Source organism: Anser brachyrhynchus (assembly GCF_964034855.1).
Source record: "Anser brachyrhynchus genome assembly, chromosome: 4".
NCBI classification, from domain to species: domain Eukaryota; kingdom Metazoa; phylum Chordata; class Aves; order Anseriformes; family Anatidae; genus Anser; species Anser brachyrhynchus.
Genome location: NC_137698.1, coordinates 45,864,772 through 45,890,974, shown reverse-complemented (window position 1 = coordinate 45,890,974; position 26,203 = coordinate 45,864,772). Strand labels below are relative to the sequence as shown.

At 35.6% G+C, this 26,203-nt stretch overlaps 1 protein-coding gene across 5 annotated transcripts in view; it reads right to left on the bottom strand.

The window, feature by feature from the left end:
* Window positions 1-116: 116 nt before the first annotated feature.
* Window positions 117-26,203, bottom strand: part of PRDM5 (PR/SET domain 5) — a 111,395-nt gene continuing 85,308 nt past the window's right edge. For 3 of the 5 annotated variants that reach the window (XM_080591627.1, XM_080591628.1, XM_080591629.1), the window contains 2 exons: window positions 13,733-13,837; window positions 118-8,105 (listed from right to left, as the gene is read on the bottom strand). In XM_080591627.1, the coding sequence (XP_080447753.1) occupies window positions 7,941-8,105; window positions 13,733-13,837 (270 nt within the window). In that variant the 3' untranslated portion in view covers window positions 118-7,940. Of the gene's footprint in view, window positions 8,106-13,732; window positions 13,838-16,250; window positions 16,356-26,203 lie in introns of those variants that run through there. The other 2 variants (XM_080591631.1, XM_080591630.1) reach the window with 2 other exon arrangements.

Below are 26,203 nucleotides of genomic sequence, written 5' to 3'. Positions count from 1 at the left end.
TTTCTATTCTAATCCTCATTTGAATTCTGAGGCCATATTCAAATCTTATTTATTTTACTGTTATTACTAACCTGATGAAAAGGTTCAAAGCAAAGAGAAGAAATAAAGAAATCACTGCTTTCCAGCCAGCCTTGCTGCACTGTAAGGGGCTGGACAGAAGAATTAACAGCAGCTTTGTTTTGTAGGTTAGTATAGCTGACCTCCTTTACAGCTCCAAGAAAGAGCTTGTTAATCTTCCTCTGTACTGAAGAGCTAAACTTAGCTTGTCAAACTACACAAATATCCTGGACTTGTGCGAGGAGATGTTTTAGAAAGGGATAACCTCACCTGCTTGGCATAACCCACAACTACCCTCCAGGCAGAAGAAACTATATTGGACCTATTTGAGAAAGACTCTTAGATCACATCACTAAAAGCAACCACAGGTTGCAACCTCAGACATGCAGAGTGAGTTTGGAAAACAAAAATATGGGAAGAGATTTCACAGAAGGGGTTCTTGCATGATTCAAGGCTGCTCAAACTGCACACAGGGGTATGAAAGCACAGGTCTTGGGACTCTTTATCCAAAACATCTGAGCAATTCAACAACTTTTTCTTTAATGTAAAATCAAAACTATAGCAGATTTCCTCTACATAAACTGCTAGTGTCATCTAACAAGACTTAGTTTCTACAAACTAAACTCTGTCTTCAAAACTAGAAGGAAAGCAAGTAGCCCTGGCTAGTAACAGCAAGCTCCAAAAAACAAACAAACAAAAGATGTGTCTCGTCTTTTTGCAAAGATTAGTGAAGTTTTACTTGAATTAATATTTCATCCTCCTTTTACATTTGCTAAATTGAATTTAAATATAAGTTTTCAAACTTAGTTTTATTATTCAAAGGACCTTTTAGAATTTTGTTCTAAGTGATGGAGAAAAAGGAAGAAAAAGTAATAATGCAATCTCTAATCACAATTTTATTCCTCTGCTCAAAGGGTGCCTTTTCTGAATTCCTATTTAATCCCAAATGTTTACTGTTTTTCCAGTTTTGAATTCATCACTTTTATTATTTCATCTCAACAGACTCAATCCCCAGTCCACTTACTATGAAACTGAACAAAGTGCATACAGATGTAGATGATGTAGAGAATAATCCTTCTGAGTTTTATTGAAGTATAAATGACCTGTTACAAAAGACATCATATATATACACATAAAAGCAAATGGACTGCCAAGTTTTGAAATGTCTGTGAAACAAAGATGAGATTTTTTTTAAATAACTTCGATGCTAAATGGATTTATGACCTACCTTGAATTTGGCACATATAATTTGTTAAAGAATATTTTGAAGTGCAAGACATGACACAGATAGAAAATGACCAAAATATTGGTACTAAAGAGTTAATTTGGATAATGCTGCAGTGAAGGTCTCTAATCCAGCAGCAAAACATTACCTGCTGTAGCATACACTTCCAGTTTTGTTTGAACAGCTGTCAAACTGGAAATGAACTTGTGGATTTAAGAGTTTACAGTCTTTTCCTTATAGAAGGATTAAAAAAAAAAAACTTTTATTAATGGTCCCTTTTTTTTTCAGAACGTCCTTCTCAAAGAAAAGCAGAAATGAAATCAAATTTGCTTCAATTATTGTTCAGCAAACAACATGGATGCTTTACCGTATGCTACAAATGGAAGCAGAAAAACGTGAAACAATCATTCAGTTTATTGCCTGCTACATCTACCTGATACTAGTTGCTGCACAAACACACCGAGAGACACTTTTATTTTATGATGTAGTTTACAGCTAAAGTTTATGAATAAAATGATCAATGACGTCCTTAAGTTTAGCGTATTGCTCAACAGCTGAACCATCAGAACTAGACATGTATTTGCTCATACCACAGCCCAATTGTGATAGTGTATTTCTCATGGGATACTAATCTTACATAGAACTGATATCACGTATTACATACTAGTCCTCAGATCTCAAATCAGTTTTGTCTGTTTGCTTTTTTGATATATTTTTTTTCTTAAACTGAAGGAATGGCAAATTAAAAGTAGGAGGTTTTCTGGTTATTTGTAGCCACTGTAAACTCACAGCCCTCAAACACCCGTTTCCTCAGGAGGTTTCTACTACCCTGTCAGTAATTTTCAAGAAGTGTTCCTTTTATTACTATTTTCAGTACAGTAGCTAATCAAAGGGAACTGCAAATGCCTATGTAAACAGAAGAGAGATATATTCGTGTTGGAGAGCTTAGAGCCAAATTAGGAAGAAAGCCATGATGAGAGAGAAAGAGGAAAAGTGAGAAACACATCAGTTTGTCCAAGTGGCAGACAGTCAACAAGCAGATCCTGAAATATAATAGCCATACTCTTTGGAGTTCCTCAGACACCCACTATTCTGGGCCTCATGCTTGTTCCAGAAAGTGAAAAGATCTCAGAATCCATAGCTATATTTACATATCTTCTCAGCTAAACGTAATCTGTTTTATTTTGAAAGACAGATTTCAACTCGTTTCTCGCATGCGCTCAAATGTCTCTGTTGACTCAAAGAGCAACTGCTTTCCATCTATGCTCGTATTTTACAGAACTGAGTTGTTGCTTACCAGGACGTCCTGTTAAGATAATCATTAAGACTGCAATTAAATTCCAGGACTTAAACTTCACTGACTTCAAGGAGCACACACAGAATCAGGCTTCAAAGCACTAGATCTGTGCTCTCCTGTGATCTCACCTTTTCATGCTAGACTGTCTTTTATATATCTGCCCTATATAACAGGTTATGTGTATGTATGCATACCTGTCTGTGACAAACAGTTGTGAAATAACACTGTTTCAAAAACGTAGGTGGCAACTCTTACTAGTTTTCTCTTTATTAAAATTGAAGAATAATGTCCAATTTATTTGGGTTAATTGTTGGAAGGACCTCACAATCTAGTGGACTAACATCAAGATGTTGTTTTTCCTTCAAAAACATTGCATCTGAAATTTCAGTTGTATATAGCAGAAGAGTGGTAGGAATCTGAATTATTTACTTTAATTCCAACAGTTTCAGTTTGTATGTACAGCATATCCCAAGTACATTTCTAAAATATACTGCATAAGCCATTTCTCAAAATCCAGCTCCACTTAGGACACACAAAGACTGATAGCAATGATAACCCTCTCAGCACTAAGTTGACTCTAATTACAACAGATCATTGTACAGTCAGGGCAGGATGAATGACTCCATTAACCAAAATTCAATAGAAATGGTGAAAGTTACACTTTAAAATGAACATACTTCTTGATAATGCACTTCTTGCCCACTCCCGCCACACAATCAGATCAGAGGTTTTTTGTTTAAACTACAAAGCACTTGCCATCACTTTCAAAAGGAGCATCAAAACATATCATCACATACAGTTCCACCAGTAAGTGAAACACGTTATATTTTTGTCCCTGTTCCTCTATCTTTCTGTCTAGATTTTCCTGAGGTGACCAAGTCCAGAACACAAGCAGTGATGGAGATCCGAGATATTTTTTTTGCCTACCTCAGTTGGAGATCAGAGACACAAATGGGTCCTCAACTCTCCCCCCTTCCCCGCACTTGCGACATCGGTGGTCATTTCCTCATGGTTTCTTTCATCACCAGAGGGTGACGACAATTTTTGTGCCATGCACAGCATCTGATCACACTCCTGGTGTAACACAAGACGCAGCTGAAGTTAGAAAGCTCAGAGACGCACGCTACTTGATCATAACAAATAGGGCATGCTGAAAGTGATGCAGTTTATCAGCAAAAGCTCTGCAAATATTAAGACTGCTAGTATAGTCTCTGCTCTTGTTCACATGATATTACAAATCCAGTACCAGCTTACAACAGAATGAGGATGGATGAGTGTGTGATAAAACACACTCAAAGAAAACCAGTTAATAAAATTAAGACTGGCAGTCTGAGATTGAATTTTTAGCAAATAATTTTCCAAGTCAAGTAAACTGTTTATCAGTGACAACTTTTCAGCTGTTACTGTGTATCCTTAAATTACTCCATCTTCTTGATGTGCCACAGTATGCACTAAAGACAAAAAGAAGTTGACAGAATTCATACATGTTCTATGAATACAGCTCTACAACCAAAACTGCCATCATATTCTGAGTTAGTGCAAGCCTAACAGCACTGGCTTCATAGCAAACCATTATCAATATTACACAGCCAAAAGTTCATAGTCTATTAGAGAGAATTACACCTATCCACAGCACTACCAATCACTGTTGGACAGTGGAAGTTAGGATTTGTATTGTATATGTCTCAGATACGGAGCTATTGCAATGCTTCCTGCCTCTTCAGGATGTGAACGGAGAAGAGTCAGCACACCTTTGTCCATTGTGAAAGGTATCTAAACCAGGCACAAGAGATCAATAATCTCAGATTACACTTGCTCAGAAGCCATGGTTTATAAACCAAAATTTAAACCCCAGGCTGGACTACTGGATTTCAACTAGACAGAGTTGAAATCATTCAACACAGTGAACGATCTGTAAGCAGTTGTTACAAGAGACACTTCTGCCCTCTTTTAACTCAAAAGAAAGAAGTAAATAAATAAATAAATTTCAGGTATGGACTCAGAGTTCCTTTACTTTTCCCAGCCCTCATAAAGGAAAAATGTCTTCTCAGTAGATCAAAATGATTTTCCTCAGTTGGAATACTCCTGTAATTTCTTCCCTTAATATTGTGCACATGCTGAAACCACTGGTGAGAGGCAGGAAAGGAGGCAGAGGAAATAGGGTGATGGTGGTGATGGTTTTGGTTTTGTTTTTTTTTTTTTTGAAATAGAGCTTCAGTTGGTGAATCTAACAGCCATAAACAACTTGCAGCACAATAGTTTTATGAGGTAATTTCTTCAGATCGTGAGAATAATTTACATAATTGCAAGTTACAGCATCAGCTCTGCAAAATGTGACTAATAAATTAAAATGTGACTTATAAGTTAAAATAAACTCCAGTTGGAGGTCTTTGAAGAATAATGATATTGGTACATATTTACCCAAATGCAGAACGTTAAACATTGCAATTTAAAACACACACCAGAAACTTATATTCTTATATCATCACAAAATTACTTGCAGAACATACAAAATGCTTTGATTGCCCTATGTCATTACGTTCAAACATAGAAACATTAAATGCCTAGTACACCTTTGTTAACTTATCCTATTTCCTCCTTTTTCTGATTTGTAATTAGAGCTTGCTAGTGTAAACCAAAGGATCTATCAAATCCTTGAAAATCATGCTGACAAAAATAATTATAAATTATAAACATCCTTTGTGTTTGCTAATAATATCATATTAACAATTTGTATCAGCTTTTGGCTGTACATCTGATCAGCATGGAAAGCAAAAGGAACATGAGTTTCCTGCTGTTCCTAACACTAGAGATAGAGTTTTCTCCAAGAAGAGTTAACTGCAATGGAAAAATAAAGAGAACAAATTGAATGCCGTGATCTGCAGAAAATTATACAATATCAGGAAAAAAATCACAGCCTTCTAAAATTGCAGTGACTACATGTTCTTTCACAAATATCTCTAGCTCTTCACGTCAGTCTGCATTGTGCAACTTAACATGGAAAAGTCAGTATTTTAACTAATGGTGGTTATTTTGCCATTGTGGACAATAAAGCAAAACAAACATACAAACACACACACGCACACACACTAAAAGCAAGAATTTCCTTTAGACCAAGGTTTCAGTTTCTCATTTCTCCAAATCACCTGAAAGGAACGTTCTCTATCTTTTCCAAGTGGAAGCTACCAATGGAAATTTTTACTCGAAGGAAAAAGGGTTGTGCTTTTCGTTGTTGTTGTTGTTGTTTATTTGTTTAAGAAAGGTATGGCCAAATAGAAATATATTGTATAATGGTAAGTCTGCATTACATGTAAACTCAATTATATAGTTCACCACTATGAATTCAGATCATATTACCTCCAACTGCATGAAACACAAGATCATGCCTCTGCCTGCAGAAACCTTGCTGGTGGCTCATTAAAACCTAACTGGTCATATATAACTTGAGCCAAGGACTCCTGAAATAAATAGAAAGACATAATTTTGAAGGTTTTTCTCCTGTTGAATACAGTGACAGTTTCCCGATCAATTTTATTATAACTGCTACAAGTGACCTGTTTTCCCTAAGAAAAGGAACCTGTAAACTTGAGTTTACAATTTCCTTGTAAATGGAAAAGACACTTGTAAACCTGTTAGATGTCATGGGGTGTCACAGACTTCCAAAATGAAAGAAAGGAGGTTGAATATGAACAGTCTCATAATAAAACATAATAATTACATTATAAATCCTGTATTTACAGTTGTCCCTATTAGTTGTGGGTCTCCTTTGGGTTCTGAAACACAACGCATGTTCTGCTTATTTTCTATAGAAAAGTTATGAGCTTGGAACACTCTACTATTGGGACCCAGTGTTGGGTCTCAAAACTGAACATGAAGATAGAGATGTCCATGCAGAAGGATGGAATGAAAACTATTAGCAGGGAACGAATGAAGTGTTAATGACTAAATAAAGCAACATTTTCTATTGTAAGCTTCTGCTCTTCTGAGTAGAATATTTATTGTGATACACAGATTTGAGAAGTGAAATAAAGGGTCATGCTGTTTCTTTCAATTGTCCCCACTGCAGTTCAGAAAGGTTGAACTCTTTTCCCGTAAAAACTAGTACTAAGATATCCCAATACAAATTTATTTTATAAAGCACTGGCTAGTCCAAAATGAATATGAATTGTTTACTAATTACACAGCCTTAATATTATATATTAACTTAGCCTTAATATTAATATAACTGCTGATATCTCAGGAATTTCACACGTACTCACCTTCTGAAGTTACATTTTTACTGTCCTTGTAGATAACAATTTCTTAGTTATCTAGCTGTGCTACAAAGACAGCCTTGTGGAAGCTCTTTTTGAGAGTTTTACTATAGTAAACAATTCAATCTGATATCTGGAAGAATTTGATTGTTACTTAGGTATAAAGCAGTATTATTCCCAGTGGTCATTAACAGGATTAAGAAAACGTTAAGTAAGATGAAGAAAACTAGCGCATCTGATTTTGCAGAAAGAAAGACTGGCAACCAGGTGTTCACTGAGAAATCAAATACATGATAACTAGACAACTGTCGCTGCTCAAGACAGTCTGTCAGAATGTCTTTCAGAAACACTTGCCTTCCCAGTCACAATGATGAATACAAACATAGTAGTTACACTAAATTGCTCAAAGTTTTTACTTCTGTTGTGTTTCATGCAACCAGAAGTAGTAAATTTTCCTGAACGCTCACACAGAAATACCTAAGCTGACAGATTTCCAGATTTCCAGTTTCTATACCTATACATTCCAGCATCTCAAGAACCAATTCGAGTTAATCAGTTTCATCTAACGAGAAAGCTATAAAGAAAATGAGACAAAGTCATGTTACAATAAAATGCAGCATTAAGATCTGAATAAAATATGCCGGATACAATCAGAAATCAAACACAATGACAAATTCTGCATGATTTCCAGTTGAAGATTTTTAATGGAGTGTTGAGGCTTACATACAGAAATAAGAGCTGGAGACAAAGTGATTCAGTTTCAGATGTCCAGGATTTCCAGGTAATGCCACCAATATCTCAATTACAACCTTGGAAACTTAGAAAATAAAGTTGATTTAAATCTTTTACTTTTTAATTAGGATAAAATCTTCGTAAAGTTCTCGCATCTTCAAATTTTTATTTTCAAAACTATGTTTTACTGCATGCGAATATATCTTTTTTAGTAAGCTAGTAGGATAAAAACAAAACGTGAGAAAAACAGCATGTGAACACATTAAAGTTGTTTCTCCTGACTATGCTTAGTAGTCAGGTGAGAGGTCTGGAGTTTGTACATGTGCAAGTGGAACACTTTGGAACATGAGATCCATTCTTCTTACACATGCCATAATTAGCTGTCAGTTTCACCATGAACATTTTCCATGTGCACTTTGAGGTAGTCATTTCTTGTAAACTTCTTGTGGCAAAGCTGGCATTCTGCCATCGGTCGATTGGGGTTGTGAGTCAGCTTATGTCGGATCAGCATTTTCTTCAGGCTGAAGGACAGATCACAAACCTAGGCCAGAGAAGACAAGACAAAGACAACAGTGTTCTTAAAACTTACAAGAATGTATAATGCTCTGTATTTTACATCACTGAACCTACAGCCACACGTACCTGCAAGAATAAATTAGCTAGTCTTCAGAAGAATACTCCCTCATAGAACATTTTAAAGACTATTACTCTGCCTGGCATTTTCAATGTTGTATGTTAACAGTGGTACCACAGACACAGGAAAAAGAAATAAAAAAGACCTGATATTCAAAACACTGAGGTGTTCCAGTAACATTTTTTCAAAACCTATTATTCTATCTGGGATGCAACTAAAATTATGACAAAAAACTCACAAGCCTCTATCAACTCAACCTCAAAAGAAAGGCTTCCTTCCTGACCTGCAGAATGAAATCTGCAGGTTCCTAAAAATCATTTCTAAATTGCTCTGTTACGAGGAGGGAGGAGTGAGAAAGAAGGGGTTCTGAAGACTACAACAAATGTTAGAAATGGTTATAGAGGAATACTGATGGTTGCAGTCTTTTCTTGCCTGTCCAAGAAAAAAAGACGTTATTTTTTTAAATGAAGGTTCAATTCCTTTGCTATAACTGGTGTGTGTCCTCCCTTCCTCCTCTGCACTTCAAGCTGTTCAGTCCACTCTACCATATGAATAAACAGATAGGGGGATGAGGGCCTCTGTCATGCTAAAGAAATAATTTATTAAACACATTTCTGTACAGAAGTCAAAATGAAAAGTTAAGAACACGTTCAGTTAGAAGTTAGAATGAAAAGTTAAGAATCTGTAGGCAAGGCATTAAGATCTGTATGTAAGACATCAAGTCATTTGAAATTGTGTAGTTATACTGCTACGTTCAACTTCCATCTAGGTACATATTTTAGGCATGAATTTCCCAGAAAAGTTGTGTTTTTTTTTTTTTTAAAAAAAAAAGACATGCTCCTGATTCAAATGAAATAGCAGCCGTATAATTAGATAAAAGTGAACAGCTACAGGCTTGCAGTCTTAGAATTTCACACTCATTCCAAACAAAAATGTCTCCCATGCAGAGGAAACTTGAGAGAATCCAGCAGAACCTCTCTACTGGAAAATGAAGTTTTAAAGTCACATTGGTATTAAAATGGTAGTGAAATTGCTGGGCGACTACCAACTCCTTTTAAAAGCAAGACAGACAAATAGAACAACTGACTATACAAACTGATAGTCTTGATCTGCAGCATATGTATTTTATGCCAACTAAGGCAAAACCATACAATGACCATAAAAAGGGCAACAGCCACAGGCAAGTTTTGTACCCCAACTAATTTTTCCCCAGACAAGAACACTGTATGTGCCGTTGCAATGGAACATTTTGAATTTATGACATGATGTAACACTGAGAACTTTTGTACAGCTACTGTAACTCTCTACGTTTTTTCCCTAAACATATAATTACCTCTTTCAGCCCCAAGCAACAGTCACTCTTTTGTTATGTGATGGTGAATGTTACTTGCAGCATTCACTGGCTGGGTCTTAATACTGCTTTTGTCAAGCACCATTTTCTATTTCTCTTCTACAAATACACAAAGTGAACTCATATACCTAATCATTATCATCACATTTGCCCACAAGTTTAAACATGTTAAAAGTGTCGTGTATTTGTAAACATACATTTCCTGGAAGTCAGGAAGTCAATCATGGATATACACACGTGCAAGTTGTATGTGTCCCATGCATCTTATACACACCTCAAAATTATAAAAAGCTATGTGATTACTATTACAAATAGAATTCAAGATGTCAAATCCAGCTTCCACTTAGGTAACTTACAATAAATTTAAAACTTACATCAATGACTGCATATTATTTTTAATAAAAAGAGAGGACAGGCTGCTTACAGAAACACTCCATAGCAGAAAGAGAATTTAAACATTGAATAGGATGGAAATGTCACAACATAAGACTGTAAAACAAAAAGAATCAATCTAGGAGCCAGTCAGACTAATATTAACCTTCCTCCAGCTGTTTTCAATATCAAAAGGGACTGAGGAACAGGGCAAACATTACCTAAAACTTTTTCTGATGCATTAGGCCAATCAGCTTTAGAGATTTTTGACCTCATCAATGTCTATAAATATCTGAGGGGAGGGTGTCAAGAGGATGGAGCCAGTCCTTGTGCTGTACTCTTGCAATCTTGTTTTTTGGAGTTTGCTTTGCATTTCAGTTTTACAAGCAAGACCAACATTTTATAGATTTACAGCCATTCCTGCTTATTTGCACTGGAACTCTAATCAATCTGGTCAAAATGATCAGTTTTAACTGAGCAGGGGGGATGATTGACATTTGAAAGTAAGTGTAGGGTCAACTAAAGGCAGTGTGTTGGGAAATACTGTACTGGAAATAAACCAGGATAGGCAGTACCTGACCCTTCTGCCCCCGAAGAATAATCTCTTGTCTCTGAGGCAACTGAAGTTCAACCAGCCTTCCACTAAAAATCAGGCTGGTTTTCAGAGGACAGAAATCAAACATACTAGGAAATACACATTTTATATTTCCACATTTCAGTTATTTCATTTTCCTATGCAAAATATACTAGAAGTTTCACATTAAAATGGGAATATTAAATTATCACTACTATCAGTGGGATGTGAGGGCTTTGATTCATTAAATGTAAGCTCTAAAAATGCTTTTGATGACTGATAATATAAGAAATGGCCACAGAAATAAAGTGTAGCACTTTCATTGAACAGGCTATATGGATTACTTTTACATGTATCATAATTCTGTTTTGTAATGTCTGTTACATATGGCTGAGAGAGGGGAGGGAGGTGAGAGAGGAAGATAAGGTATGAGTTATTTCTCACTCTGGAATAAATTTCTATTTAAAGCAAAAATGTACTCTAAAACAAACTGGTATGTAAGTTTTTATTGGGTGGGGAGAGGTGGGGTGTCAAGTGAAGCCTATTCTTGAGCCCATTAAATATACGTATTTTTTCAATAGCCAAAGCCTTTCTTTCTTCAGTTCTTTGGCACTGAAGGAAGTTCCTGTTTGTAAATGTTAATGGTACTAGTACTAAACACATAAAATTCTGACAGCAGATATCGATACATTATTTAAAAGAAAGAGCTGAATACTTCCTACGACTGCTGCTAATGCCAGGTGGGAAACAAGACCAAAAAAAGCTCAGTTCTCTCAAAGACTTCTGTTTTTCAGTGTGGTTACATATATGATTACATATAGGAATATGCTAATCACTGAATAAAACAGCCTGTTTTTCACCTTCGAAGGATTCTGAGTAGGTGTGAGCATTAGACTTACAGAATTTTGCATTACTTTAATGAGTAAGGATACGCCAGTATTATGCCTTTACCCCTTAAAATATGAAATGGAAATAAGGGGGGAAAATCCAGAAAATACTACCAAATACAATTATAGACATGGCAAGTTGTCATGCAAAGAACTTGGACAGAATTAACCCATCTGCCTCAGAGCAGTTGACTAAGAAGGGACATGGTAGGTGTACAAAAAATAATGTACGGAATAGCTATTAAATCTTTCTGTTAAAGAACCAAAGAGACAGTCATTGAAATTCCATTGCAGTAACCTGACATGCTCTCCCTCCCCAAAACCTCTCTACACAGTTAAGAATTTGTAGAACTTGTTGCCATAAATTACCACTCAAGTCATGATAGATAAAATAATGTGAACAACTATATTTAGCAAGATAAAAAAAGTCTTGTTAAGAAGAATATTTTAGTGTAAAGAGTAATCTTTAGTGCTAGGAAGCCAGGAATAAATGTCTCCCATTGGTAATTTTTTTTTTTTTTTTTTTTTTTTGGAACTGTCCCCTGCTGGTTTTCCTGTAGCTTCTGTAGAAACATCTGGCAACATGCATTGTGCAAGACAGCTCTGGAGGAACAGGCTGCTCTGGGTGATATTTACTATGTCCCTAGCATCATCAGAATTAGAGTCCAGATGAAATGGGAGTAACTATTGAAGAAAAAAAAACCTTTTTCCAATGTTCTCCAAGTACGCATTAAGCAGAAGAGCACTGTAGAGTTTTGGGCAACTTATTATTGTATAAATAGTAAAGGCATCTGCCGTGTATGCTAGAGCCCTGAAAAGTCAATCTCTGTGGTGTGCAACTGCCCAAAGTTTAGTGCTGAAGAGTAATTTCAGCAAAAAACGACAGTAATTTAAAGTATAAAAAAAATCTCCAATAAGTGCAGGTACATAAAAATTCTCAGAGGAGGACTAGGACTAAGCACAGATTACAGCTTTTTCAAGATACGCTGTGATTTGGGAAAACAAAAGTTCTATCCAGTTAGTTGGAACACGAAAGTGCATTTTCGTGCAGTTCCTATATTAAATTAAAAAAAGAAAAAGAAGAAAATATAGCACACACACACACACACACCCTCTGACTGGTCTCAAAAAGTATACTGTGAATCCAAGAACAGTCTTGGATCCTCCATGTGGGAAAAGTTGCTTTTACACTGCAAGCTAACTAACAGTTGATAAACATTACAGCGATCTGAAAGCTGAAAATATCACTGACAATGATTTGTAATTACAGAAATCCTCAAGGTACTATCTATAGCCAGGATGAGATTATCCCAAAAGAATATAACAAATCTCCTGTCTTGCAGACATTAGCAAAACTGCTACTATTGTCTCTGAAATTTTTCATTAAGTGAATTTTATTCTCAATGAAATGTTGCCAGAGTACTTCATTGAAAGCCAGATCAATAAATAGAACCTTGTGACTTTCATGACAAGTGGTTATTCTAATTTTATATTTCATTTCAAAAATTTGTGAACAAATTTACAACTCTTTAGACTGAGCCACCTACTATATAACTGAAAACTAGTGGTTCCCTTGTGACTAATTCAGTAAGAGCTAGAATCACAAAATGAAGCACCTATAATATTCTATGCCCTGTGCTAGTGCCCTCGCTAAATCCTTGAGCAAATACTACAATCCTGTAATTTGATAATTCTGAATGAGATTCTGTCACAATGATTTCTGTGCATTCCACCTCCCCATATACCCTCTCTAAAAGCTGTAAGATACACTACATACAGGATGGGGCATACCAATCAAAAGGTACTTGATGGTGATCTATGAACTGTAATACGATATTCTGCATTTCAGCATTGCAAGCATACACAGCATTCAGGATTTCTTCGTTGTAACAAAAACATACGAACAGATGTTGAAAATATCACATCAGATTTCATTAGACAAAACCCAGAAATTCTGAATTCATATTTGTGCTGTTGAACAACATCAAAAGTATCCAGATTCCATGTAATGAATTTAATAACTTTTCCTATATAAACTAATCTCCAACTATTAACCTGTCATACAATTAAAGGGGAACCAAATAGCATTAATTTGTTACTTGCAACATCCAAATTGCATTAAGAATGGTGAAAATAACTCTTACGGGATCCAAAACCATAAAATAGAAGTGTACACAATACTCTTGGTAACTGCAGAGGGTACATAAAATTGCCTGAATGGTCTCTCATTAGCTAGGCAACCAAAGGTGTAACTTTATGCCACAGCCAACGTGTACAAGGCCATTTCTCATTGAAATTAAGTCTTGCTCCTGCATTTAAGTCAAGAAGACAAAGCGATGGGTCAACTCACATCACACTGAAACGGCTTCTCTCCGGTGTGGGTTCTCATGTGCTCATCTAGGCCTCGTTTTTGACTGAAAGCCTTGTTACACTCAGAACATTGGTACGGCTTTTCCTGTATGAAATGACAACAGCGAGTGAAAGTGAGTGAAAGTGAGTCAACACAGAGCCCAAGTCATTAAAGGAATGGAATTCCATGCTGGATGGTGCAAGTTTTATATTCTCTCTACGGGATTACAGTCAGTGAAAACAACACAAAACGACTTTCAAATGATTAAGTGAAAGCTGGGAAAGCTGTGGCCTGACAGTTTCCACTTCAACACCCACTTATGAATTAATTATCTGTTCCAGTCTTTCAAACCCAGCCATTTTGGAAGTCTGTTTTTCATAACATGAAAGGTACAAAAACATAAAATTCCAATGTATTTTCCTTCATCCTCCACAAAAGCTTAAAGCATAAAGACAAGTAAGATGTCTATAAAAACCTCATGTTTGTTACCAGGTTTCCAAACATGGGAAGAGGGGAGGGGAGGGAGTGGGGGTAAAAGAAAAGCTTGTTGTGGAGAAGAAAAAAATATTTTGAAAAGTGGTGACAGAAGGTTAATCACATATTCATTGTAGAATCTCAAAAGAAGTGCAGATGGCAACTAAGCCATCTGTATTTTTATTAGAACTATTGGTTAGCAGCTACTGTAACACATGATGTTATAGAAGTTACAAGCTCACTGACCTCATATAAATAATTAGAATTATGTACAAAATACCACCTATATAAAGATTTTCTTCTTCAAAGTTCTTCCTTAATAATAGAAACCTACATATAAGGCGTAATTCCTCCTTTATTCCACTAAAGTTACATAAGAACTGCATGGAAAACAACATTTAAATCAATTAATTAAATGTAAACTTTATCATTATGATACTACACATTGTCTCACTAAAGATTTTGAAGCTCCAGAGGCACCTTTTTTCCAGTCAAACAATTACACTACTTTCACTTTCCTAATACTTTTTTTCTGTGCTCCCTAATTATATATTGCTTGCATTCTAAAGATGGGTGTTTTAGACTACAAAGTAAACACTAAGAAATTTTTACTAGGTTAAATTGAAAACAAAGACTAAAAAATCAATAGGCAATAAAAATGCTAACTACATGAATTAACAAATAATAGGCATTAATCTTATAGAGTCTTTTGGGAGATACTGTGTTTTCCAAGGGTAAGTGGGAAGGAGTTACTCAGGTTAGATTTTGAACCTACAAAGTGAAGAAATTCTCTTGTTATTGAATTCCTATTCTGAGTATGGAGGGGACAATCAGGTCTCCATACATTGCTTAATCTTGCCAGGTACTCAGCATCAACTGTACAAGTACTATAACAGACTATCAATCAGTGCTGTTCTGAGTATGTCCCAAGCTCTCTCTTTAGGGCAGCTCTTCACAGAGATCTCAGCTCTTCCTGTTGCAAGTCGTGATAAAGTGCCTTCCCGTGAAGTTTCCTAGAAAAGGCACTATCACTGAAATGACTCAACTTGCTGTGGCTGGAATTCTCTAGCTCACCAAAACCACATCATAAGCCATGCACACAGGGAAAAGTACTTCTTTAGCAATTTCAATTTTAGATATATCATGTAAAGTACATTTCAGCATGATGGAAGACAAATATATCTGCTGACACAACCTGAGTACATGATGCCCAGCTGAGTATCATCAAAAGAGTCAACAGAGGCCACTAATAAACTTTTCTTTCTAAGTCTCTCCTCACATGCTAATCCTCTTTGTGTTTTTTCATCATTATCTTAATTTTGTAATTTCCATAACTCTTCATTATAGACTAAAACATAATAAATTACTTTAAAAAGAACTGAGCTGATCTTGAAGAAGAAAGGAGAAGAAAGAAAAAAGATCATCTACACAAAAAACTTTGTCTTGGGAAATTTTGCTGGACTGACAAAAGACTTCATGAAGCAGGCCCATAATTTTTAAGGAAATGTATGGACAAATCATACGAAAAGCAGGTTTCTGCAACACACCCTTAATTGGTTTTACACTGTGGTCAACATAAACCACATTTTCTGCAAGTTCTCTGAAAACAGCCTTTCTCTGTTTAGGTTGTTCCACAGAAAATGTAAAGTATATGACGTATACATTTTTAAACACCTATGAAAACATCCACTATTGCAGACGGTACCAGGTATATTTGCTTCCTTTTTATCATGTTGTTCTAAAAGTAAATGAAGACTTAACTTGATTATGATTATCTTACTCATTTCAGAGTTAAACAAACTTCAGGAATCCTTAGGTTCCTTTCTGGAAAGAAGGCCATTATGAACTCTGGGAAGCTAAATTCACAAACCTGGGCTGGAATATCTTCCCTGAGGTTATATTCATCTATTAGTATGATTTGTATTATTCTCTACTGCAAAAAAGGGCTTATCTAACTATTCCCTTGACATTTACATTCAAATTCACATATGCAGTGCATGAAACATATCCAAAGCAGTCTTTGATCTAATTTTAGATCGCTTACATCTGTATATTCCACTGATATCAGCAGACACAATTCTGATCTGCATCAGCCCTCCTCTTCATTAAGCTGCCCTTCATTCCCTTTTGTGTCCATTTCAGTTAAAAACTGAAACAAAACAAAAACAAAAAACCAGTGCTGTCCAGAGAAAAACTTGGCCTTAAGTTTCTCTCCAGAGAACATTTTACTGGTTTCAAGGAAGACATCATTCTCATAGACTGGCTTATTCAAAATAAAACATTCTGTACTTCTTCCCCCCCCCCCCCCCCCCCCCCCCCCCCCCTTACCTCACACCAAATTTCCAATGCACAATACTATAATGCTTGGAAAAGGCAGCATTTGTAACATGGAAAAGATGATGCTGGCTTAGCATAAGCACTTTGCTCTACATCTACACAGAAAAAAATAGTTAAATGTAGCAACAAGCCCAAAGGAATGAAAATGCCACCACATAAGGACAATAGGGACAATGATGAGATTAGAAGAAAGTTGGACAAATTTAAAACCTCAAGCAAAGGGAAAAACCTGCTAACTGTCAACAAAACAGGAGGTCATTGGGAAGATCATATGAAGTTTGACTTCAGAGGAGTTAGCAACTGCCAGTACTATAAATCTACCCTCTGTTCAAAAAGCATCTGCCAGACCATGGTTATGGTGGCAGCAAAGCCAAAGGATTACATGTGTTTTCTTTTATTGATGATATAAATGAGAAAGGGAGCAGGAAGAGCGAGAAAGCCAGGATGTAGCTGATACTGAAGTGATTTAGTATTAAATTTTTAAGCATACCAGGTATAAATAGAAATATGTAGATCAGGATTTATAACCTTTCTGCCTCTTAACAAACAAAGGAAAGAATGGCTAAGGACAGCCTCAATGAGACTTGCCATTCCGTAAGGTGGTTCACTATAAAACTGGTACACTAATGTGGACGTCCACATCTCTGATGATTTTCACTTTATGAAATTAAAAAGAGAAATTCAACATTTTAACAACTGTGGAAAGAGTGCCTTCTCTCCAGTGCACACCTTCTCTGCCTTCAGCTACATGAATCATAAATGACTATCTTGGATTCTATGTAAATAGTGCTTTGCATTAGAAAGAAATCAGCACAAGACCAATTCTCAAGGCCATTCAATGCCACCTTTAACAGATTGAAAGAACATGTGCACAGAGTATCCTTCAACCACAGCAGATGGAAATACTTAAATGCAGAATTTTTGAACTGCTAACTGCTGCCGTAGTTGACTGTATCTCCCTTTAAAACAATATAAATATGTTATGTATATTAATTTAGCATTAGCACATGTGGTTGTGTAAATCTGGTAAAACTGATTGCAAGGTAAAAACATGAATGACTTCAGTATGAGCATCTCCAAGTAACCTTCTAAATTTCAATCTGGAACTATCACTCTTGAGTTCATCAGCAGAGACAAGAAAAAACACCATCTATACAGTTTATTTCCAAATAAAATATAGCTCAAGATCAAATAAATGAGAGTTAAGAACAGTTCTGATAACTCTTTCCAAGGTGACAGGAGCAAGTTAAAACTGAACCCATACTGAGGAAACCTCATCCTTTACTTTTTTGATTAATTTGCTACAGCGAACACAGATTTATACTACTCATAGTGAACTTGTTGACTACAGAAATGTTACTCAATAATCCTTTTTAGCACTTAGATTTTAATTGACGTAGAGAGCACACTTAAAATACCAGAGCTATCTAAAGCTATGTCCACTTTTTTAATATCCTCCTGAATTCAGCAGATTTACTTCTGACTTCCATCAGAATTTCACATATTGCTCATTTCTTTTTGTAGATCATGTTCATATATCTAAGCATCCATTGAATTACAAGTATCTTAGGGTAAGATAAACTGACAATGCTAAGTGTCAGATGACTATCAACTTAGTCAATCTAAATTTTCTACGTGCTGAAAACTAAACATTCACAGGGAAGTTCAGAGAAACAAAGAAAAGCATGTTAGATCTCATATTACTTTAACTAATAGCAATACATACAAAATTCAGATCTGTAAAACAGAGAAGTCTAGAGACATACATGACGTATTTAGGAAAAATGAACACTAAGACTGATGGTATTTCATGGTCCTCATACACACAAGAAGCTTCTTGGTAAAACCGGAATAAGATTGAAAAGATCTCAACCTAAGTTCCTTAACAAATAGTGCGTATGGAACTTTTTTGGGTGAGATTTATTCTAAGTAGAGGAAACACAATAACTAAAGAAAAACTATCAGCTTGTATTTTTGATAGCAAAATATTTAAAAATACATACTTGAACAGATTAGCCTTTAGTTAATCCCATTTTTTCTTTTTTTTTTTTTAATTGCTTTAATTGTTATGAAACAAAGAGCTTTCCTTTGCTACAAAAGAGAAAGCCTTATAGCCTTATAAGGCCTATACATGAGGTGTAGATACAGTAACACTACCTGCTTTCAAGACTTCTGTGAAGAATTTGAAAATGTTTGTATTAATCTTTATAAATACTATTTGTTGCTACATGTATTTTCATGATCACCTGAACACAGGGTTAGTTAAAAAAAAAGATTTTTAAAAGTTCAAAAAATTAGCAAGAGTGGAAAAATGTAGCCTAGAATAAACAAACATCATCACCCAGAAAATACTGATGTATAACAGCCACGCTTGCTGACCTCTCAAACAGAATCCCTGGAAATCCAGTAGTTTTGCGACCCTGAACAACACAGAAAAGACATTGGTGTAATCTGCTGTATAAAACAACAGGACAGAGACAGATACTGACCTCAGGGAGCATTTCCTAAAGGGCATCCTAGGCATTGAGGAAAGTTTGACAGCTGTATATTTCACATAAACCCATTTCTTTTCATGTTTTAAACCTTTTGCTAACACTAGTAACGCCTTGTTTTATTCATTACTAATTATTAATGTTGATGTGTCCCTCAAACTACACTCAGGAGCTCTTTGGACAGTTGGACATGCCATTTATCAAAGATGGTGACAAGAACTGGTACCATCCAGTTGATTGTCCCACCTGAAAGTGAACTGAAGACATAGGAAAACAATAACCTGAAAAGCATGGTGTCAGAGGCCTGGAAGGAGAGTCCAACCTGCGACAGCCCACACACTGTAGCCTACACATGCATTGTAGCCAACCCTCAGCCTACCTTGCAGCCTTGGTAACTGCAAACTTCTACCAAAAGTAAAGCATAACAGCAATGTGAATAAGCAGCAGAAGTCCCGAAGAACCTGATGGATCCTTCTGCTTGGTCTGGAACTCCCCCAAGAGATAGTATCAGATCATGCTGAGGGCCAGGCCGAGTGGGTAGTTCTTTATAAGAAGACCTGTTAGACAGCAGCTGTGTTAACAGACCTTTGAGCCTCTGCAAATTCCAGCGTCAATATACACTTTTTTCCACTATTGAACAAGAGTGATGGGTAATTTTGCTATCAATGAAGTGGTGACATGTAATATATCACTCAATTTTATAAAGACCAGCTTTCATCTTAATTGAAGGGCAGGGAATTAAGAAATAGCACAGTACAAAAGACAGTAAAGTGCCTACTGAAGCAAGGGTGGCTTATGTAGCTGACATTTAGTTACATTTCAGCCCTAAAACAAGCATTAAGCTGATTAATGTCAGGAAAAAAACATCACTGACGCTTTCTGCTAGGTCATCGCTACTGGCAACACAACCCCCATTGAGAAGAGAGGTTAAGTCACTTAAGATCACAGATGGTGCGAGTTAATGGAGTCCAGTTTTGTATTTAAGTGTGAAAAATGTGAAAGAACTAACAAGACATTCTCTTAGTAATTGGAGGGGTTTTGGAACTTAAAGCAAGTGGCTCTCCCACAGACAGAGGCCTACTTAAACTATCAGAATTGCATTGAATTACTGAAGTAATGTTGACACAGGAAGACAAAGGCTGATGAAAATTTATAACTCTATAGAATTAGTAGGGCTTTGAATCTGATAATGTTTAAAGCCCAATAAGTAAGAGAAAGTTAGACTGTTAATAAATCACTTTGGAAATACACACTTCCTCAGCTGAAAAGTAAAATCCTTTCAAAAATATTTCCAATGGCTACAGAAGGTACAGAAATCTTCCTGTTGAAACAATAGTGAAATGATTTTGGCAAATTTAAATGGAAAAAGTTACTTTTATTAAAAGTGTTTTTGTTAGAAAAATTCTCTATTACTTCAGTTTTGGGGTTTTCAAAAAAAATCTGATATTCTTGTAAGAACATCTGTAGTGAACATAAAAACATGCATCTTCATTGAAATGTCTGTCAGAAGTAAAAAGGTGCATTTCTTCAAAAGCCCTAGTCATGTGCACTTAGTAGAACTCTACTACACCATTAACTTCTTGCTTTCCAAAGCAGTTCTGCCTATTTGCTACCTTCAATCAATTGTAAAGTTTTCCTTTGTTTGTTTTGTTTTAAACTGCAGAAGTAATTTTTGCCCTAAGATTTAGTGAAGGAAGGTCTATTTAATCAGCCATGATGAGAACTGAACAGATGTTGATCTGCTCTTAGAAGAAGAACAATATCAATACAAATGATATGTTTTTCCTCTACCAGGAAAAGAAGATCATCAGTCAACATCACATAAAAAAGAAGTGTGAAAATATATGTGCAGTGGGATTCAAACCTATATTCTGTATACAAGCAGAGATTTCACATGCGAAGGAAACCACAGCACTGGCAAAGTCATCATCCTCAGGCAGACAGATGTTTGGGAACTCACTCATGTCTCACCAATGGGGAAATATAGAGAAAATCTAATATAGAAAAAAATTCAAAATGCAATCAACACCTCATATATTATTTCATTAGACAGTCTTGTTCACAGAAGACTATTTAGTACCCAAGGCTTTTTTTTTTTTTTTTGGCAATAGCATGGTATGCTGTGTCTAGAACACATGACTTTTTTAAACCTCCTTAAGCCCAAGTATTTCCTAAGAAATACAAAACAAGTGAAATTAACAATCATGAATATTCTTCTTGCATTTTTTTAAATTTTATTTTTACAGTCTTCTGTTTTAAGAGAAGAATAGAGGAGGTTGTGTAAAGTTAAAAATAAGTGCCTTGGAGAGACCATTTAACTCAGGACCAGTACGAGGAGGCTCTGCTTCTTGTACTATCACAGCAGCAAGCACAAACACTGACTCGAAGAGTTGAACTCAACAGGATGCTGTCTAACTTCCTTGCTCATCTTGACTTATACCAATTCCCATAGAATTCATTAGTAAAACTCAAAATTAACTCAAGGTTAGCTAACTGGTGTACATACTGTATTCAAACCTTGAGGGCTTGGTTTAAAAGGATATTTTTACACTGAAGCCACTCACATGACTGCAACTTATGCAGACACATTTATACAAGCTTCAGTCAGATTAATTATCTCGGTCACCACTGACATTAACTATGGGATTTAGGAATTCAAGAGTTGACTTCAGAATCATAGAATCATATATAGAGAATGATTGAGTGAGGTGCTGGACTTGATGATCCTTGTGGGTCACTTCCAACTCAGGATATTCCTTGATTCTAAGTCTTCAGAAGCTACACAGCATGAATTGCAATCTATTGATCAGTTCCATCTAGTGTGTGTGTGTTTGTGTGAGTGAGAGAGAGTACTGGCTAAGCATTACAAGTATACACAAGTAAAGTTAGTTGCAGAATTACAAAACGATATGTTTATCACCTGACTTGCTCTATTATAATCTCCGAACAGTAGGAGCTTTTTTAAATGTAGTTCAGTATCAATGCACTTTTTAAACAGCAGGTACCTATGCATCAAAGAAATGTACAATACATTGTAGTTTCTCTAATTTTGAAGTATTAACCTAGAAATGTATTATTTGAGCTTTACAGCTAGTAGACTTCCACCCATCAGAAATCAGTTTTTTAAACAAGCTATAAAAGTGACATACAACACTTACACCTTCGAAGTATAAATATGAAATATCCTATCCAAGTGATGAAAAAGCATTTGGGAATGGCCTCTACTTTTTCTCTTTTCCATCACTGCCATGTATTCAATTGAAACAATGTAATAAAGCTACATTTTCAGAGTTACTGAAAAAATCAATTTGACATAACAGTAATTCTGGGCACCTATTATTTCCAAACATTAACATGGAGAAAATACTGCAATGCAATTGTTAGCGCTCGAACTATAAAATATTGTATCAAGCACTGAATAAAGCCTTAGGGAATGTATAAATTTTACTTAGGGCACAGGTTGGAAGCATATTTTCTCAAAGCTGATATGGCCTGTAAATTCATTTAATTAATAAGTTCAATGAGTTCCTCATTTACATTTTCTTAGGCTGTAATATTTCTTCTTCTTAAGAATACAGCTAAACAAAACAAACACATCTACTTCTATAAAAGTAAATCAGCACTCAGGTGAAATTTTAATATTAAGTGGTTGGTATTTTCTTCTCCTTCCATTGTCAATAGGGGTTTTGGCTTACCTCCTCTGTTTACTCCAGAGTTTGAGCTGACACCTGTGGCCACCCAGGCTGTACTAAGTTTAGCAGCTGTCAGACCTTAATCAACTTTCTACAATGATTTTTCCAGCAGCCTTCCCTGACCCACAGGATCAGGTTTGGCATTTAATCCCACTGGTAAAATAAATCTAGATTTAATCTCTACAATGACATTTTCCTTGTTGAATGTCATATTATTACGTTTAAGCTACTTTACAATTTTTCTGACCAAAAGACTTTTTTTTCAAGATATCTACAAGAATAGCTCTTGAAGAAGAATGCTATGGATCATGCTAATTTCACATTGCTAGGTTTAGCTGATACAAAAATACCTTCAGAATGTATAAAACTTATTTTTTATTTAGATAATTATTTTTCAGAAGGTATGCAAGAATAAATTTCAAAATAAAAGGATTAAAAAAGGAATAGCCATTATCTGTACAATCTTTTGTCTTGAAAAAAAAAAAAACAACAAAAACTCCCCTAGAGAGAAATTTCAAGTCTGACTTTCCGGTGTTTCTTGCTCTTAAAACTGATAGAAGTAAACATTGGCAAACACGGTCCATTTTTAATTACCTAATCTTTAGTTTAGCCTGTGTTTAAATGGCTTAGGATCACGGAACAAGTTATAGTGAATCAATACCATACTGAGGAGTTTCAAGCTATTACTGCACAAGTATAATCCTTCACTGTAAAAGTTCTTACACAGTACAGTTAGAAAAAAAATCTACTTCAGTCTTCACATGCAAATCAGGTGTTTGCTTTTGAAGCACATCTCCCAGATGTCCTCTCTTACTGCCCTTTGGTGCACGTTTCCAAAACGTTTTGGACTGCATGACCTGGATTCATTTTGGAAAAAAATAAACCAGAAGATGCATACCAGGGAGTGCTATTGTACATTCAGTCCACAGGACCAGACTACACATAACCCACAGTAAAATCCTTGAAACACATACAACACAAACATGAGGTCTTCAGCCACAGCTGTTTCACTGTACGCATCTAGTACTGCACTGTATGACTTATTACCATAGACGTAGCCTCTGATTTCCAAAATGAAGAACTATACCACAACCATTCTGAGAACCTGAGAGATGTTACAGGATGACTGGGTGCACTCCAAAAAAGACTTATATGTCAGTAGCTCAGAATTTTCACTTCAGCTATTTCTCTTAGTTAAAGATCTAAAATGCTCAAAACTGGCAATCCAGGTTATCGTTACAAGGTTGATAGCCTAACATATTTTTATGTAATAAAGTAAGCCATCTTAATCTCTGCAAGCCTTGATGATCACATACACAAAACTTGAGTGAAGGAAGAATATGACTGAATAGGCAAGACTACAGGAGAATTCCCACCTCTTCTCTAGCAGGTATCATATACTCCACAGAGAAAAATGAAAAGGAATGAAAGGAGAAAAAAAAAAGAGAGAGAACACAGGCAGTACATAGCAGAGCTCTGCATTTCAGACTGCACAGTTTTGAACTTTGAACACATCCCTGCATATAGAGAAACCTCAAGGCAGGTATCTTGATATTACAAAACTACTACGTAATGTACATATAAAACAGCTTTTTACTTAAGGGGATTGCTTGTTTGTTTTTTTGTGCTTTGTATATAACATTTTCCTGGATTCTATTTTTTTCCCTTCTCAATACATTACAAATCTCAAAAATCATGCATAAACAACACCAAGCACACGAGAATCGATTATTTAAGTTTTTCAGCATCTCTTATTGAGATCTTGAACGCCAACAGCTGCAGTCCTGACAACCATCAACATACTACAAACATTAAATGAATCTTCATCTTTTTGCCATAACAAGAGTGCTCTTGTAAGTACTGGTCTCTTTACAATTTACCTTTCAGTAATATCTCTTCCTTCTTATTCCTTCCAAGTACCCAACCTCCTTTCACCACACTCTGTTCTCTTTGATTTGTCTGAATCACACCACCTAAAACGCATATTTATTCCTTTGTACCTGTACTAATATTTACTTATCTGAGCAATTAAAGCACAGCTTATTATCCTACAGTACTGTATGGACAACATTTTGCAGAACAGACTCAGCATAGCCATTCCTTCTGACTTTAAAATCTGTGAAAGTTCCTAATAAGCTTTGCTTTTTTCTTATATCGCTTTTGTTAATACTACTAATTAACTTTTTTTCCTCCTACTAGGATTTTAATCTTTTTAGCTATCCGGTTCTATTTACATATTCAATGTGGTGTTGAAGGGTGAAGAAGAGGAAAATTTGGGACAAGCAAGATTATAGCAACAGGCTTAGGTTATCAAAATGAGCTAGTAATATTAACGTTCTCAGTATTAGGCCTTATTACCGCAAAGTGAAAAACATTTATTTGGGGATAAATTAATATAAAATGTCATTTATATGTAAATGAGCTTCTCTGTGAAGCTCATTTAGGAGTAGGAGTAGCATACTCATGTAGGAGTAGCATATAAGCAGCATGACAGCAAAAAGAAGCAAAACCACAGACCAAGGTCTAAAAAAATCATGTTGTGCCTGCATATTTTAAATCACGCAGCACAACTGTAAAGATGTACAGTGCTTAGAAGAACAAAAAGAAAATTGAAATATGAACTGTTCATACCTAGATGATCACTATAGTTCTAGTACATGGAAACACTTATATCACGTTTGTCATGAACTGAGCTGTACAGAAAATACTTTTTTTTCTGTACAGATATTTTTACTAAATACTGTTACAGTAAACTCTGATACATTTTAACTCAGATTTTATTACCATTGTGTAATAAAATGTCTGTCCCTGATTATAAAATCTGCATAAATTAACAACAAATATCCACTCCATAAAAGCTGGTTTCTTGACTCTTCCCTTTTCCCGCTACCTAAATAATAAGCATCAGTTCAATTGTTTTTCTATCATTCATAAGTAGTGCTTTAATAATTTTATTTTTCCTCCTATTCTCATATCAGTAAGTCCTCAATTTGCCTTCCAGTCCAATTTGATGAAAGCATTTTGGAACCAGGTAGCAAATTTCAAAGATTTTTATTTTTTCTGCTTACATATAAGGGTGGCAAAAGTTGATCACATATGGGAATATATGTAAGCAACAAATTATATAAAAGAGGTAGAAATGAGCAGCCAAAAGCAGACAAGAAAAAAGCAATTCATTAAACACAATTAAAATATCTCTACTTTGAAATACTCCTTCCCCCTCCCCCTTTATTTTTGATTGTAAACGTAATACATCTGAGTGCTTTATATTTGCACCATGTGGGTAACTAAGACTGATATATATCAGGGAAAATATAGAATTATCAAGAAATACTGCACAACTTTCCTTCACTGAAGAAGCACTGTATTTCCTAAGACAGTAGGATTTGCACTTCTGCACTAAGTAAGCTCTCTCAGTTAATTTACCATTTTTAAGCACTGAAGATAATGTTTGTAAAGTTCTCTAGCCACACTCA